Genomic DNA, 15,708 nt, shown 5'->3' with positions numbered 1-15,708 from the left:
AAAATATATGATGATACTTGATTATGATTTAATGATGATTTTTGCTTATGAATTAGAGATGATAATTGTTTACGAACTAATGATGATATTTGATAATGATAATTGAATATGATTTGATATAATGCTAAATGATAAATGTTTTATATGTAAATGATGATTTATGTTGTTAAATGCACTTTGATGAATTATATGTTTAATTTATTGACTGTGAAATCTCACCCCTTCTGCGTATATGTTGCCTCGACCGTGGGTAATGTGCAGGTAATAAAGACTAGAGGTGTTCGTGAGTGGACTCCTCACTTTGTGTCTAGGTGCTCTGATATGTAACGGGATGGGGCTTGCTTTTATGAACTTTTGTGAATAAACATTAACTAAGACTTATGAGATTTCTGATAAGGCCTGTGTGCCAAGACTTTTATTATGTTGAACTATTTTCCGTTGCGTAGTTTCAGATTTTATGATGAATGAACTTGAAGGATAATTATTATTATCTATTTTATGATTTTTAAGAATATGTGACATTCCGTTTATGAAATAAATACTCTGATTTATATGAAATTTTTATGTTGGGAAAACGGGGTGTTACAGGTGGACTCCTTGAAACACTTTCTCTCCTCGTATAGACAATGAAGGATTATAATTCATGGACACCCAAACACTCATTCTACACAAGAGATAAAAGAATTAAAGAGAGTGATATGATATATTGGTGATGTAATTGGAAGAGAAATGAAGAATAATAAGGTGTTACAAAAATCATAATCCAAAGGTAAAAAAATACAAAACTACATATAAAATATTTGACTACGATTTTTTTAAAGAAAAATGTTAACAAGTGCTCTTAAGACATTGTTTAAGCATCTAAAAGTAATAACTTTTATATTGAAAATTGTGTATGTATGATTTTTACATGTGTTTGACATGTATTTTCCAGACAAAGGTTTTTATTGTAGAATTATTAAACAATACTTTTAAACACTTGTTAGCAAGACCCTGTTTTATAATATCAAGGATCACAATGTAACTGAACACAACATTTGACTGAAAATTTTTATCAAATCAAGGTAACTGAACATAATATTCAGCAGGAAAACTTGCAAGACACAACATGCATAATATTATAACATAAAATAAAAACTGCAACATCATAACAACCAAATTCAAAACAAAACAGAAAAAAAGAAAAAGGTTACAAAATGACAAGACACATATTATGGGCACATACTAGAGCTAGTTGTTGAGAGATTCTAGCTTAATTTTACCATGCATGATACCTATGCTTCAAAGTCTCACTAATTTAAACCTAAACGAAGTTCCAAATCAACTTCTCCATGACCAACATAAACAACAGGAAGAGTCATGGAAGTGCTAGCTTCATAGTTGTTGGTGTTCTTGCTACTGCTAGCTTCTCCTCCATAAAATGTTGGAACTTCTGGAAAAAGAGTGAGAGTTTCCTTTGCAAGATCATTGTTAACAATCATGTTGTTCCTTTTCCTTTTCCTTAAACCATGCACATATGTGTCTGGTAGGTACCTGAAGAAGCTAGTGGCATAGCTTTGAACTTGTTGTGGAGTCTTGTTGCACACAAAGTTCTTAGCAATTTCACTCCATTTCCCTTTTCCATACTTAATCATCCCCATCACTAATAAGCTAAGTAAAAAATAAAATAAAAATATGTATTAATTAAATATCTATGATAAATTGTGAGTTTGGTCACAAAGCTTTTAAAATTAAATACAAATTTGAATAATAAATTTTAAGGGGAGAACAATAATCAATGCTTGCACATTATTTAATTACATTTTTTTGACCAAAATTTATTATCTAATAACCTACGAAGGTTTAATTGGAGTTGAAATGAGAGTATAGAAAGCATTACATTAAAAAATTGAAATAACAACGAGTATTAGAGACGAAAATAAAAAATGATCAATAAATTTGGCGTCTCTATTTCAACTTTTTCTACTAAAAAATAAGTAGAAATGAGCGTAAGAAAATCATTGCCAGAAAATTTGAAATAATGGCCAACATATGGTGTAGAAGTAGGAGTGTAAAGAGTGCAACAAAGAAATTAAAATAATTACAAATACGAGAGAAAAAAAATTGGGGTTCTTTAACATTTTACTGAAATATTAGAGACAAATTTTGCATTTTTCTATCTTTAAAAAATTAATTTTTTTGCAGAAGTAAAGTGATATCATAACAATAAAAAAAAAAGATTTTAGGCTGAGAGATTAAATTACTCATGCTCTAATTGACTCCAAGGTACCATGCGCATATATCCATTTGGGAATGGCATGGTGTCTGATCTAGGTAACGGTCGGAGAACCCAAGCAATTAGGCTACCACCATGCGTGGCAGGTTGGGGCCAACTGGTAGTGATTCGAGGGGACTCATGGGTGTGTCCTTGAGGAGTTGGTGGTACCAACAAAGTAGTTTGGTATCGGTGGTGTTCGACATGGTGGTGGAGATAAGGATTGGTAGAAACATGGTCAAAATTAGGGATCATTGGTGCATTAGATGAAGATATGTGTGATGATGGAGGGGGAGTCAAGGAAGTTTGTAAGATCGGTGGTCTTAACAGGCATTTTTTTCTTAGCAAAGGTAGGTTACTCAAACTATGCCCTGGAGTGTGTTTAGAGTTGAAACTTCTTGAGCGTTAATTTATAGAACTCCTAAGCAATTATTGTGTTTCAATTTACCAAAATGTCCAAAAAAATTATAACAATTTTATAGTTTTTATTCAAATTAATGAATTTTTTGGGTGAAAACAAATTAATGATTGTGCCCACTTAAATATAAATTTATTTGTATTTTTAGCATAGTTTTGATGAATTATTAGCATGTTTGGAGTCGGGGTGAGATGGTGACGAAAAAGTGGTTTTTTAATGGGCATTTCCGTAAAACTAAATATTTTATATAAGAGTCATGTTAAAAAGTGTTTTAAGGACATTTGCTAAGAAATAAAAAATGAAAGCAAATCATACGTTTTATGTAGAACAAGTCAATTTCTATGATTTCAAAGTTTTAAATACACAATTTCCAAAATAAAGTTTCCTTTTTAAATTTTTTAACAAATGCTTTTTACCTTTATAAATATACATATGTGCGTGTGTTTTTTTTTTCCACAATGAAACTGAAAACGTTGAGCTGGACGTATATGTCCAAGATGTTTTGTGTGTGACAACATGACTTTCTTTTTGAATATCCTCTTTGTGAGTGAATCCAAAATTGTAAGTGTTGTCTTTCAACTTGACATTGAATTTATGTTTAACTTTTTTGCTAATTTCAGTTCAATAACATATTTTGCAACCAATGAAATAGGAATAGCTTAGGTGGACAATACGTTTTTTAACTTTGATAAAAGTGCACTCATAAATTTAAAATCATCTTTTGACTTGCGTATTTTATGTGACAATACGAGATTCCATAACCCATCTTTTGTGAGTTAGTCCAAAAATGCAATCATCATATTAATCTTGGAACTCTTGGGGGTTTCATCTGTTTTCTTTGACCCACATCTATTATTCGATAAAAATTCAAATATGAGGACAGTTATGAAACTCTTTTTTCAATATTCATTTTACCACTTACTTTTTTATTGGATTAATTCATATGGATCTCACCATTTTATTTGAGACCAATTTTTTAAGTGCCGGAGTCACATAAATTTGACTAAAAAAAAGAGAGTAAACATTGAAGAAAATAATGTTTCTATCACTCCTCATTTTTTTTATCTTTTGATTATGCCATTGGACTCCCTTATTTTTAAAATAAATATTATGTTTTGGGTTTTTTTTTCAAGTAGCTAAAAAAAATAAAAATTAAATTAAAGAATGTTGCAATTTCCCAATATTATATTTATTAACTATGACTATTTTTCGTTGTAATTATATTTATTAACTATGACTGTTTTTCGTTGTAAAAAATATATAAAATGAGATATAATGACTTGAAATTTATAAAGTCATATATGATTATAATAATCTTTATAATGACTTGAAATTTATAAAGTCGTGTAATATTAAATTCAAATATATCAACCATGTAAAGAGTATTTATAAAGTCAATCAATTATAATCATTATAATTATTTTTTTTGACCAAATAATCATTAGAATATTAGAAATTTGACTTGTATTTTAATCACTAAAATTGAAGCACATGATTGGTTGCGATATGCTGACAGTGTAAAATATTTTACACGAACAATGCATGATAATCAAACTCAATAATCTATGGGTAGAATTAGAGAGAGAGAGAATTAATATTGCATTGTAAAGGTAAAATGGCATTTATTGAACCAATTTTTAATATAAAGCAACGGTAATTTCGAGATGAAGTCAGTATCATTTCTAGTGGACCAATTAAGTGGAATAATAAATGGAAAATTGTTGGACATGATTTTTCTGTTTTCTATAAGTGAAAACCAAAATGATATCCAAGAGTTTACAATAGGCATGGCAATGGGGTGGGGTGGGGACGAGTTTTGCCTTCCCCATCCCCATCCCCTACTCCCATATACTTATCTGTTACCCCACCCATAACCAACGGGGATGAGAAATTGAATCTCATCCCCGTCCCCAATGGGTTCGGGTATTTCCGCCTCATCCCCGTCCCCGCACTGAATCAATTTTTTTAATAAAAAAAGTGTTTTTTTTAAGCTTCAATGGTAATGTTCTGATGCATTATCCAACAATTTTAACATTTTCTTACCGAATAATTCAGTTGCTCCTTTAACTATTAATGAAAGTTCTTATATCATGACAATTATCAAACCAAATAGGGTCATGTTAACTTGTGCCCTTAGGGCACATGTTAAGCAACCTAAAAGTAGAAATTGTTTCTTAAATTTTGTGCATTCAATTAGTTAAAAGTTAAAAAGTTAAATTCAAATACATTAATTACAACAAAACATTTTTATTTTTACTTCTTAACTTGTGCCTTGAGGGCACAAGTTAACATTAGCCAACCAAATAACATGGCATATCATTAACAACTCCCTCAACAAAAACAAAAACATGACCTTTCTACATTCGAGTAAGGTTTGGGTATGGGTTCGGGGTGGGTACATATATCCCCATTACTCGTCCCATACCCGTATTTTAAAATCGGGGAAAACGTCAAATCGGGGTTGGTTTGGGCGGGTACCCATGGGCATGGGTTTTGTTGCCATGCCTAGTTTACAACATCAAATGGTGATCTGCACATCAGCAAATTCTGGCGCACTCTTGATGGTCACCTTTTCAGTTTATATTATTCATAAGGACAATTATGTAGACTCTTTGAAACACTTTCTCTTGCATGAAAGGCAAGGGAAGATAGTTCATGGACACCCAAACACACAATCCACATATTGAGAGAGAAAGAAATCAAAGAGTGACGTGACATATGAATGTATAGGTGATGTAATATGAAGAGAGGGATGGAGAGCATATGATGTGTTAAATAGATGTTGGAGAGTTATGGTGCCCAAATATCATTATTCAGATGAAACAAAAGAAATAGAAAACCGCATCAACAATATTTGACTGCGATTTTTTATAATATCAAGGAACACAATGTAATGAACAAAATATAAAATGTTGCCTAAAATATCATGGCCTTTTGCTATAAAAGACGATTATTCAAGCGAATGTATTGAAACAAGACATTTCCAAAAGAATATGAATATATGATCCATATGTTACATAAGGAGGAAAAACTTGAAAGATGCAACATGCATAATATTATAACATAAAAGAAAAACTCCAATATCAGAACCAACCAAATTCGAAACAGAAAACTAAAATGAAAAGATTACAAATGAAAAGCAACATATATTATGGTATGCATGCTTCTGAAGCATCAGCTTCTGAACAATCTTTCCCCCTCTTGACTTCCATAGTGGCCTTCAGCAAATCACCAGACTTTTCAGTAGTTAATCCTTGAATAGCTTCTACAAATTCTACCACTTTCTTAGCATCCTCCACTGCAATCTTTTTCACCAATGTAGCAATTGGAATTCCCATTTATTCTGCTACTCCTTTAGCCTGTTCAATCAACTCAGCTTCTTGAACTTGTAGACTCTCAGGAGCAATAGTTAAATCAACTGTCTGAGGGTCTAATGATGATTCAGCAGCAATTTTCTTTTTCCTCTCCATCGTTGTAACCAGAGTAGAAGTTCTTCCACTTGAACATCTTCTTCCTCTGCATACTTAGACACCTTCATCTTCCTAACAGTTCTTATTTTCTTTTGAACTTCAGGCTTAGGTTTAGAAACAGCAGGCGAAGAACCACCTCTTGTTCTTGCACTCATAACCTCAACAGGTCCCAAGTCAACTACTTCTTCCTGAATTGGTGGAATAGCTGGTTCAATAACCTTGATCTTAGGATCTTTCTTTGCTTCCTTAGCCTTCTTAGGCTTTGGTTCAGATTCTCCTTCAACAGCCTTCTTGGATTTCCTCTTCTTGCTTGCAACCCTTAGAGGAACACCACTTGAAGTTTCAGGAATAAAACTGTAGTTGATGATTCTTCCAGTTTCTTCAAAATACCACATAAGCAGCCAGAACCTCTGGATTGTCTTCCTTGGAGATAGGAGGGAAATCTTCCATCAAGTCAGACACAATCTGAGATTCCTTCATGTCATCTTCTTCAACAATGGCCTTATCAACAATCTTCATATATCTCAGGGTTTTACCATTGATGATCTTTCCAGTCACTGTTCCTAGTTCATAATCGGATACTACACCATTATTCTTCAAAACTTCTAGAAGACCTTCTTGAAAGAAATCTTCCATTAGGTATTTGTCTTCTGCCATCCTTCTTGCTTTATTTAAGAGCCTAGATCATGTAATTGAAGATATCCTTGGTAAATTAACCTTCTCAAACATGATCAGGTAATAGAGAAAGACTATGTGTTCAACTGATACAATGTCTGTACCACCACCTTTTTGAAGGAAACAATTTATCATCAGCTTCAGAAGCATTAATGATAATCATTCCAGCACAAGCCGTGCCAGAAGATTATCAATATATACAATGAGTCAATATGAATTTTGTAACAATACAAACGAGAAAAAACAAATCAGCTAAGAATTACAAATAACAAACATTGACGAGCATGAAGTCTAAAAAAATGGTAATCAAAATCAACAGAAGCGTATTTTGTTTTTAAACACCAATAATACCAAAGCTTAATCTTCTCGTTTAAAGTTTGCAAATTTTGCTCCTTATATGCTGAAAATGCGACCATTGAGTTCTTTCCCAATAATCCAAACCGTAGAAAGTCAAGCCAAACTAAGACAAAACAAACCGAAGCTATCCCTAAAAAATAAAGGATGGCAAAGATAGTTACAAAAGACAACTAAACTTAGAAAAAATAAGAATAAAGCAAAGCAAAGAATACTAGGAAACAAACCATTTTCGACCCTTTTTGGAATGGGTCCTGATACCCTCTGAACTCAGATCAGCAGGATTAACATTATGACTTTGGTTCTTCTTTTTCTTTGTTTTCATGTTAAACAAGATCAAAGTTTTAGTTTCCACATGATTGTTGGGTAATTGTCCTTTCACTAGCCTCATTAGGAGTGAAAGTTCCGGCTTCAGTTGGAAAACTGTAAGGCAATTTATCAAGAGTGAGGGTTGTTGTAGTGCTTGTAATAGGCATATGCATTGGAGAGTAAGAATCATTGAGATGTTATAACATGTCATTGTTAAACCACATAAACCCCAACGAGCACCGAAAAACGGTCGTCGTAGTTAGTTGGATCTCTAATGTGGAGGAGAGAGAATGAAGAGTTTTCCCACACATCATGGAAATCATTAGTGTTATTGTCTTGAAAGCCAAACAATATTCAATGAAAGGCAATCTCTTTTTGAAAAACCACATAAATCACCAAATTGCATCTGATGCTCATGAAGTCACTGAGATGTTATAACTTATAACATGTCATTATTAAGACCTTAAAATATCATTAACTTAATAACTTGATTATTTAATCTTTAATTTAACAATTTACTAGTATTCAGGTTGAAGTTATAGATAAATTTATAAGGATAAAGATTAAATGTAACACTCAAGGCTGACGAGGGCGGAGAGTGGTCGCCGGTGCACAAGGCACGACAATGAGAAGTTCCCGACAGCTTCTAGACGAACCGAATCACACCGTAATGAGAGTGATCCCGAGGCCGTGTAGGTATGGCACTGCATGGTTGAAGGAAGACTTATAAGAATTGTTTGGTACTACCTATATCAACAAAATGATCTTCTTTTTGGTAGCCCATTCCATAAGAACTCCACAGTTAAACGTGCTTAACTTGGAGTAGTCTTTGGATGGGTGACCTACTAGGAAGTTTTCCGATAAACGTGTGAGTGAGGACAAAACACGCTGAAAAGAATCGTGTTAGTTTGTAGGGTCAGTCGACAATGCTGAAAGTCGTCTGGGATGTTACAAATGGTATCAGAGCATACCTCTCCCAGTACGGTGTGGTTCAAGGACAAACCAAGCGGAAGTTGGTGGGCATGTAACACTCAAGGCTGATGAGGGCTGGGAGTGGTTGCCGGTGCACAAGGCACGACAATGAGCGGTTCCCGACAGCTTCTAGACGAACCGAATCACACCGGAATGAGATGGATCCCGAGGCCGTGCAGGTATGGTCATTGCTCTGGGGGGGTCATTGCTCCGGCCCAGAATAATATTAATCTGGCATGGTCTACATGGGCCTCCAATAGTTTACCGGATAAAATGATAAGTTGGGCATTCCCGACCCACCAAGCAAAACCGGCTCGAACCCAAAACTAGTCGGATGGAGTAGAAATTTCATTCGAGTTTTTAAATTCATCGATTATATTTAATTTTAGATCAAATTTCTGATCCAAGCAACCAACTCACACCCTCAAAAAATTAACCATCAAAAACTTTATTATATTTAATCTTTGAGTTAAATATCTTTTTGATTCTCTAACAATGATCCTTTTAAATTTTTTGTTATTAGTTTTCTCCCAGTTTTTTGACAAAAGTTCACATCTCATGTTCCAAGTGACACTTTTTTATCATATGTCAATGATAAGAATTAAATTTTTTTAGAAGAAAAAGACGAGTTAAAATATTATTAGTTTATGTAACATCCCATACGACTTTAAGCATTGTTGACTGACCATACAAACCAACATGAGTCTTTTTAGCGTGTTTTCTCCTCACTAGCACGCTTCCCTGGAAACTTCCCAGTAGGTCACCCATCCAAAGACTACTCCAAGTCAAGCACGCTTAATTGTGGAGTTCTTATGGAATGGGCTACCATAAAGAAGATGCATCTTGTTGATATAGGTAGTACCAAACAATTCTTATAAGCCTTCCATCAACCATGTAGCCCATTCCATAAGAACTCCACAATTAAGCAAGCTTGACTTGGAGTAGTGTTTGGATGGGTGACCTACTGGGAAGTTTCCAGGGAAGCGTGCTAGTGAGGACAAAACACGCTGAAAAGACTCATGTTTGTTTGTATGATCAGTCAACAGTGCTTAAAGTCGTATGGGATGTTACATAAACTAATAATATTTTAACTCGTCTTTTTCTTCTGAAAAAATTTAATTCTTATCATTGACATATGATAAAAAAGTGTCACTTGGAACATGAGATGTGAACTTTTGTCAAAAAACTGGGAGAAAACTAATAACAAAAAATTTAAAAGGATCATTGTTAGAGAATCAAAAAGATATTTAACTCAAAGATTAAATATAATAAAGTTTTTGATGGTTAATTTTTTGAGGGTGTGAGTTGGTTGCTTGGATCAGAAATTTGATCTAAAATTAAATATAATCGATGAATTTAAAAACTCGAATGAAATTTCTACTCCATCCGACTAGTTTTGGGTTCGAGCCGGTTTTGCTTGGTGGGTCGGGAATGCCCAACTTATCATTTTATCCGGTAAACTATTGGAGGCCCATGTAGACCATGCCAGATTAATATTATTCTGGGCCGGAGCAATGACCCCCCCCCCACCCCCCACACACACACAAAAAAAAAAAAAAATCTGTTACGCTGTGCTCAAACAAAAGGTTAGCTCCCATTTGCTCAAATATTTGGTGCTTTTTTTTCTTCAGGGTTATTGGTTAGTTTTGGATTTTTATAAACTTAAGTGCTTTGTTTAGAAATTCAGTTTCTAAAATGGTGAAAGTCAAGGCAATTTCATCTCAGAAAATTTATGCCCTGAACAATGCTTGGATTTTTGGACTTTACGTTTTTTAACTTTGAGAAAAGTGCACCCATAAATTTAGAATAATATTATGACTTGCATAATTTTCTGTGACAACATGAGTTTCCATAACTCACCTTTGTAAGTGAGTCAAGAAAATGCAATCATCATATCAATTAATCTTGTAACTCTTGGGAGTTTCATCCGTTGTCTTTGACCCACACCCATCGTTTGATAAATTTAAATATGAGAAGAGTTATCAATACTCTAAAACAAACTTTTTTATTGGATAAAATTTTATATAGATCTCATCATTTTATCTGAGACTAATATTTAAAATGTTGCTTACATGAATTTCGCTAAAAGAAAAAGAGTATCATTGTAAAGAGGTTGTTTAAAATTTGACTTGTATTTTCACCACTCTAACTTCATACACATTGTTAGTTATGATATGTTGACGGTGTAAAATATTTAATACATACAGTGCATGAAAGTCAAACTCCCAAATTTATGAAAAAAATATTGTTGCATTGCAAAAGTAAAATCACACTTATTTTGGAAATTAATTTATAAAAAGAAATTTATGTTGAAATAAAATCGGTATAATTTCTAGTGGAGCAATTAAGTAAAATAATAGATGGGCTAATTGCGGGGTATCACTTTTTTGTTTTTTATAAGTAAAAATCAAACTAGATATTTAATGGTTTAGACCATCAATTAATGATCTGCACACCAATAAATTGCGGTAGAATTAGTGCTCATCTTTTTAGCTTCTATTATATTTAGAACAATTAGGTACTCCTTGAAACACTTTCTCTCATAGTAAAGACAAAGAAAGATGAAAATTCATAGACACGCAAACACTCATTCTACACTTGGGAGATAAAGAATTAAAGAGAGAGATATGATATATATAGATGTGTGTGTGTGATATATTGGTCATGTAATTGAAAGAGAAATGAAGAATAATGAGACGTTACAAATATCATAATCCAAAGGAAAGAAAACATTTCAAAAGCATAAAAAATATTTGACTGTGATTTTTTATAATATCAAGGATCACAGTGTAACTGAACACACAACATTTGACCAATTTTTGTTTAAATCAAAGTAACTGAACACAATATTCAGGAGGAAAACTTGCAAGACACAACATGCATAATATTATAACATAAACAAAAACTGCAACATCATAACAACCAAATTCATCCTTAAAAAAAAAACAACCAAATTCAAACAAAACAGAAAAGAAGGAAAAGGTTACAAAATAACAAGGCACATATTATAGTTGTTGAGAGATTCTAGCTTAATTTGTCCATGCATGCATGACACCTATGCTTCAAAGTCTCACTAATTTAAACCCAAACGAAGTTCCACATCAACTTCTCCATCACGAACAGGAAGAGTCATGGAAGTGCTTGCATCATAGTTGTTGGTGTTCTTGCTACTGCTAGCTTCTCCTCCATAAAATGTTGGAACTTCTGGAAAAAGAGTGAGAGTTTCCTTTGCAAGATCATTGTTAACAATCATGTTGTTCCTTTTCCTTTTCCTTAAACCATGCACATATGTGTCTGGTAGGTACCTGAAGAAGCTAGTAGCATAGCTTTGAACTTGTTGTGGAGTCTTGTTGCATACAAAGTTCTTAGCAATTTCACTCCATTTCCCTTTTCCATACTTAATCATCCCCATCACAAATAAGCTAAGACAGAAATAAAATCAAAATTTGTATTAATTAAATATCCATGATAAATTGTGAGTGTGGTCATAAAGCTTTTAAAATTAAATACAAATTTGAATAATAAATTTTAAGGGGAGAACAATAATCAATGCTCGCACATTATTTAATAACCTTTTTTTATCAAAATTTTTTATTTGATAATCTATGAAGGTTTAATTGAAGTTGAAATGAGAGTATAGAAAGCATTACATTAAAAAGTTGAAATAACAACGAGTATTTGAGACGTAAATAAAAAATGATCAATAAATTAGTCTTCTCTAACGCTTATTGAAAAATATAGACAATTTTTTATTTGTATCTCTTAATTTCCATCTCTATTTCAAGTTTTTCTACTAAAAAAAGAAGTAGAAACGAGCATAAAAAAATCATTGCCAGAGAATTTGAAATAATGGCCAATAAAAGGAGTAGAAATGAGAGTATAAAGAGCTAAAAAAATTGTTAAAATAATTATAAATATTAGAGAAAGAAAAAAATTGGGGTTCTTTAACATTTTACTGAATAATTAGTGATAAATTTTGCATTTTTCTGTCTTTAAAAATTAATTTTTTTTCAGAAGCGAAGTGATATCATAACAAAAAAAAATAGATTTAAGGTTGAGAGATGCAATTACTCATGATCCAATTGACTCCAAGGCACCATGCGCCTAGATGCATTTGGGAATGGCATGGTGTCTGATCCAGGTAACGGTCGGAGAACCCTTGCAATTAGGCTACCACCATGTGTGGTAGGTTGGGGCCAATTGGCAGTGATTCGAAAGGACTCATGGGTGTGTCCTTGAGCTGTTGGTGGTGCCAACAAAGTAGTTTGGTGTCCGTGGAGTTGGACATGGTGGTGAAGATTAGGATTGATAGAAACATGGTCAAAATTAGGGATCATTGGTGCATTAGATGAAGATATGTGTGGTGATGGAGGGGAGGCAAGGAGTGTAAGATCAGTGATCTCAATAGGCATTTTTTCTTAGCAAAGGTAGGTTACTCAAACTATGCTTTGGAGTGTGTTTAGAGCTGAAACTTGTTGAGTGTTGATTTATAGAACTCCTAAGCAATTATTGTGTTTCAATTACCAAAAAGTCCATAAAAATTGTCACAATTTTATAGTTTTTGTTCAAATTAATGATTTTCAACTTTAATCGTAATAGACATTGAATTTATGTTAATTTTCTGTTGATTTCAGTTCAATAACATCTTTTGCAACCAATGAAACAGAAATAGCTTAGGTGGACAATACGTTTTTTAACTTTGATAAAAGTGCACTCAAAAATTTAGAACCATCTCTTGACTTACGTATTTTGTTTGACAACACGAGTTTCCATTACCCATCTTTTGTGAGTCAGTCCAAAAATGCAATCATCATATTTATCTTGTAACTCTTGGAGGTTTCTTCAGTTCTCTTTGACCCACATGTATTGTTCGATAAATTCAAATATGAGGAGAGTTATGAAACTCTTTTTCCAATATTTACTTTACCATTTACTTTTTTATTGGATTAAATTCATATGGATCTCATCATTTTATTTGAGAACAATTTTTTAAGTGCTGGAGTCACATAAATTTGACTAAAAAAAGAGAGTAAACATTGAAGAAATAATATTTCTATCATTCCTCATTTTTTTTTCCTCTTTTGATTATGTCATTAGACTCCTTTATTAATATTGGGTTTTTTCATATAACTGAAGGAAATTAAAAAAAATAAATTAAAGAATGTTGCAATTTCCCAATATTATATTTATTAACTATTGAACGTTTTTCATTGTTAAAAATACATAAAATGAAATATAATGACTTGAAATTGAGTAAACAATATTAATTTAAGATTATATATATATATATATATATATATATATATATATATATATATATATATATATATATATATATATATATATATAAGAGTATTTATAAAGTCAATCAATTATAATATATTGTTAGAATATTAAAATTTTGACTTGTATTTTAATCACTAAGCACATGATTAGTTGCGACATGCTGACAGTGTTTTACACCGACATTGCAAGATAATCAAGCTCAGTAATTTATGGGTAGAAGTAGCGAGAGAGAATTAATATCACATTGTAAAAGTAAAATGACATTTATTGAACCAATTTTTAATATAAAGCAACGGTAAGTTCGAAATGAAGTCGATATCATTTTTAATGGACCAATTAAGTGGAATAATAAATGGGAAACTGTTGGACATGATTTTTCTGTTTTCTATAAGTGAAAACCAAAATCGATATCCAAGAATGATCTGCACACCAACAAATTTTGACGCACTCTTGGTGGTAACCTTTTCGGTTTATATTATTCATTGGTACAATTATGTAGACTCTTTGAAATGCTTCCTCTCGCACTAAAGGCACAGGAAGATAGTCCATAGACACCCGAACACACATTCTACATATTGAGAGATAAAGAAATCAAAGAGTGATGTGGTATATGTAATGCATAGGTGATGTAATATGAAGAGAGGGATAAAGAGCAAATGAGGTGTTAAATTGATGTTGGAGACTTAGGGTGTTCAAATATCATTACTCAGAGGAAACAAAAGACATAGAAAACCACATCAACAATATTTGACTCCGATTTTTAATAATATCAAGGATCACAGGGCAATGAACAAAAATAAAATGTTGCCTAAAATATTCTGGCCTTTTGCCATAAAAGACGATTGTTCAAGAGAATGTATTGAAACAAGACATTTCCAAAAGAATATGAATATATGATCCATATGTTACCAAAGGAGGAAAAACTTGGAAGATGCAACATGCATAATATAATAAAAAAAAGAGAAAACTCCAACATCAGAACCAACCAAATTCAAAACAGAAAACTAAAATCAAAAGATTACAAATGAAAAGCAACATATTATGGTATGCATGCATGCATTTATGCATGCCAAATATGTTTCAAGTCTCACTTATATAAATCTAAACAAAGCTCAACATCAACTTCTCCATTTTCAATAGAAGCACCAAGGACTACTTTTACTTGTCTCATTGATTTTTAATAAAGCTCTTGCTGTTCAAAAAAGAAAAAACTAGGCAGACCCATGTAAGTGCTTGCTTCATAGTTGTTGGTATTGTTGTTGCAACTATCTTCTCCTCCATAATATATTGGAACATTGTAATAAAAAGGAGCTTTCTCTGGAAAAAGCGTGAAAATTTCCTTAGCAGGACCATTCTCAACAATCATATATTAGGCATTAATATTATGATTTGAGGGGACTCCTGGGTGTATCTTTGAGCTTCTTGTACCAACAAAGTAGTTTGGGGTTGGTGGTGTTGGGCAGAGTGGTTAGGATTAGGATTTGCCGAAACATGATAGGGTGCATTAGAGGAAGATGTGGGTGCAGGGGCGGATCCAGACTTTAGGGACATGTGGAGCTAAAATTTCAAATAAATAATAATGCAAACTATTTTTTTTAATCGATAAATATTATTCTCGTCAAGATTTTGTAGAAACACAAAAACTCACGGATCAAATAGTTTAAAATGCAGTAATGTGCTCTTACAAAAGTGCCAAAAGCAAAAGAGCAATCACCTGCGAACCCAATACTCGCCACATTAAGCAAGTATGTATGCACAATGCAACATTCCTCTATCAATTTAATTTCATGAGCTGCTCTCAAATTAGTTTTGAAACTCAAATGTGGATAGGTAATTTTGCAACAAAAACCATCATCAAAACAGTATTAGGGGTTTTCATCAAACACATTGACTACAAACCTTAAAGAGTATAAATAATCATGCAAAACAAATGCTAATTGTTGTCGTTGAGATTGCTGTAAATAAAAATG

The 15,708-nt window shown here is 32.6% G+C and overlaps 1 protein-coding gene and 1 pseudogene across 2 annotated transcripts; both read right to left on the bottom strand.

The window, feature by feature from the left end:
• Nucleotides 1-1,000: 1,000 nt before the first annotated feature.
• LOC146914846 (uncharacterized) lies at nt 1,001-2,588 on the bottom strand (annotated as a pseudogene). Its single transcript, XR_015013180.1, has 2 exons — nt 2,244-2,588; nt 1,001-1,650 (listed from the first exon to the last, which is right to left on the bottom strand). The product of XR_015013180.1 is annotated as an uncharacterized LOC146914846 (transcript).
• An 8,748-nt stretch (nt 2,589-11,336) lies between these two features.
• LOC146914845 (uncharacterized) lies at nt 11,337-12,878 on the bottom strand. The gene is made up of 2 exons (XM_085717544.1): nt 12,524-12,878; nt 11,337-11,874 (listed from the first exon to the last, which is right to left on the bottom strand). Exons 1-2 carry the CDS (start codon nt 12,862-12,864, stop codon nt 11,526-11,528), a joined length of 690 nt encoding a protein of 229 aa, XP_085573670.1. The 5' UTR covers nt 12,865-12,878; the 3' UTR covers nt 11,337-11,525.
• Nucleotides 12,879-15,708: the final 2,830 nt, after the last annotated feature.

The sequence above is a fragment of the Medicago sativa genome, chromosome 6 (assembly GCF_051527215.1).
Source record: "Medicago sativa cultivar Bolivia chromosome 6, Bolivia_mono, whole genome shotgun sequence".
Classification (NCBI taxonomy): Eukaryota; Viridiplantae; Streptophyta; class Magnoliopsida; order Fabales; family Fabaceae; genus Medicago; species Medicago sativa.
The sequence above is the reverse complement of the archived record's forward strand: the minus strand, read 5'-3'. Positions and strand labels throughout refer to the sequence as shown.

What these genes read in the sequence shown, in the direction of transcription:
- LOC146914845 (XM_085717544.1), bottom strand. Translation starts at nt 12,864, where the DNA reads ATGCCTATTGAGATCACTGATCTTACACTCCTTGCCTCCCCTCCATCA. An exon ending in TGGAGTCAATTGGATCATGA is followed by an intron (nt 11,875 to 12,523) that starts GTAATTGCATCT and finishes TTTCTGTCTTAG; the next exon opens with CTTATTTGTGATGGGGATGA.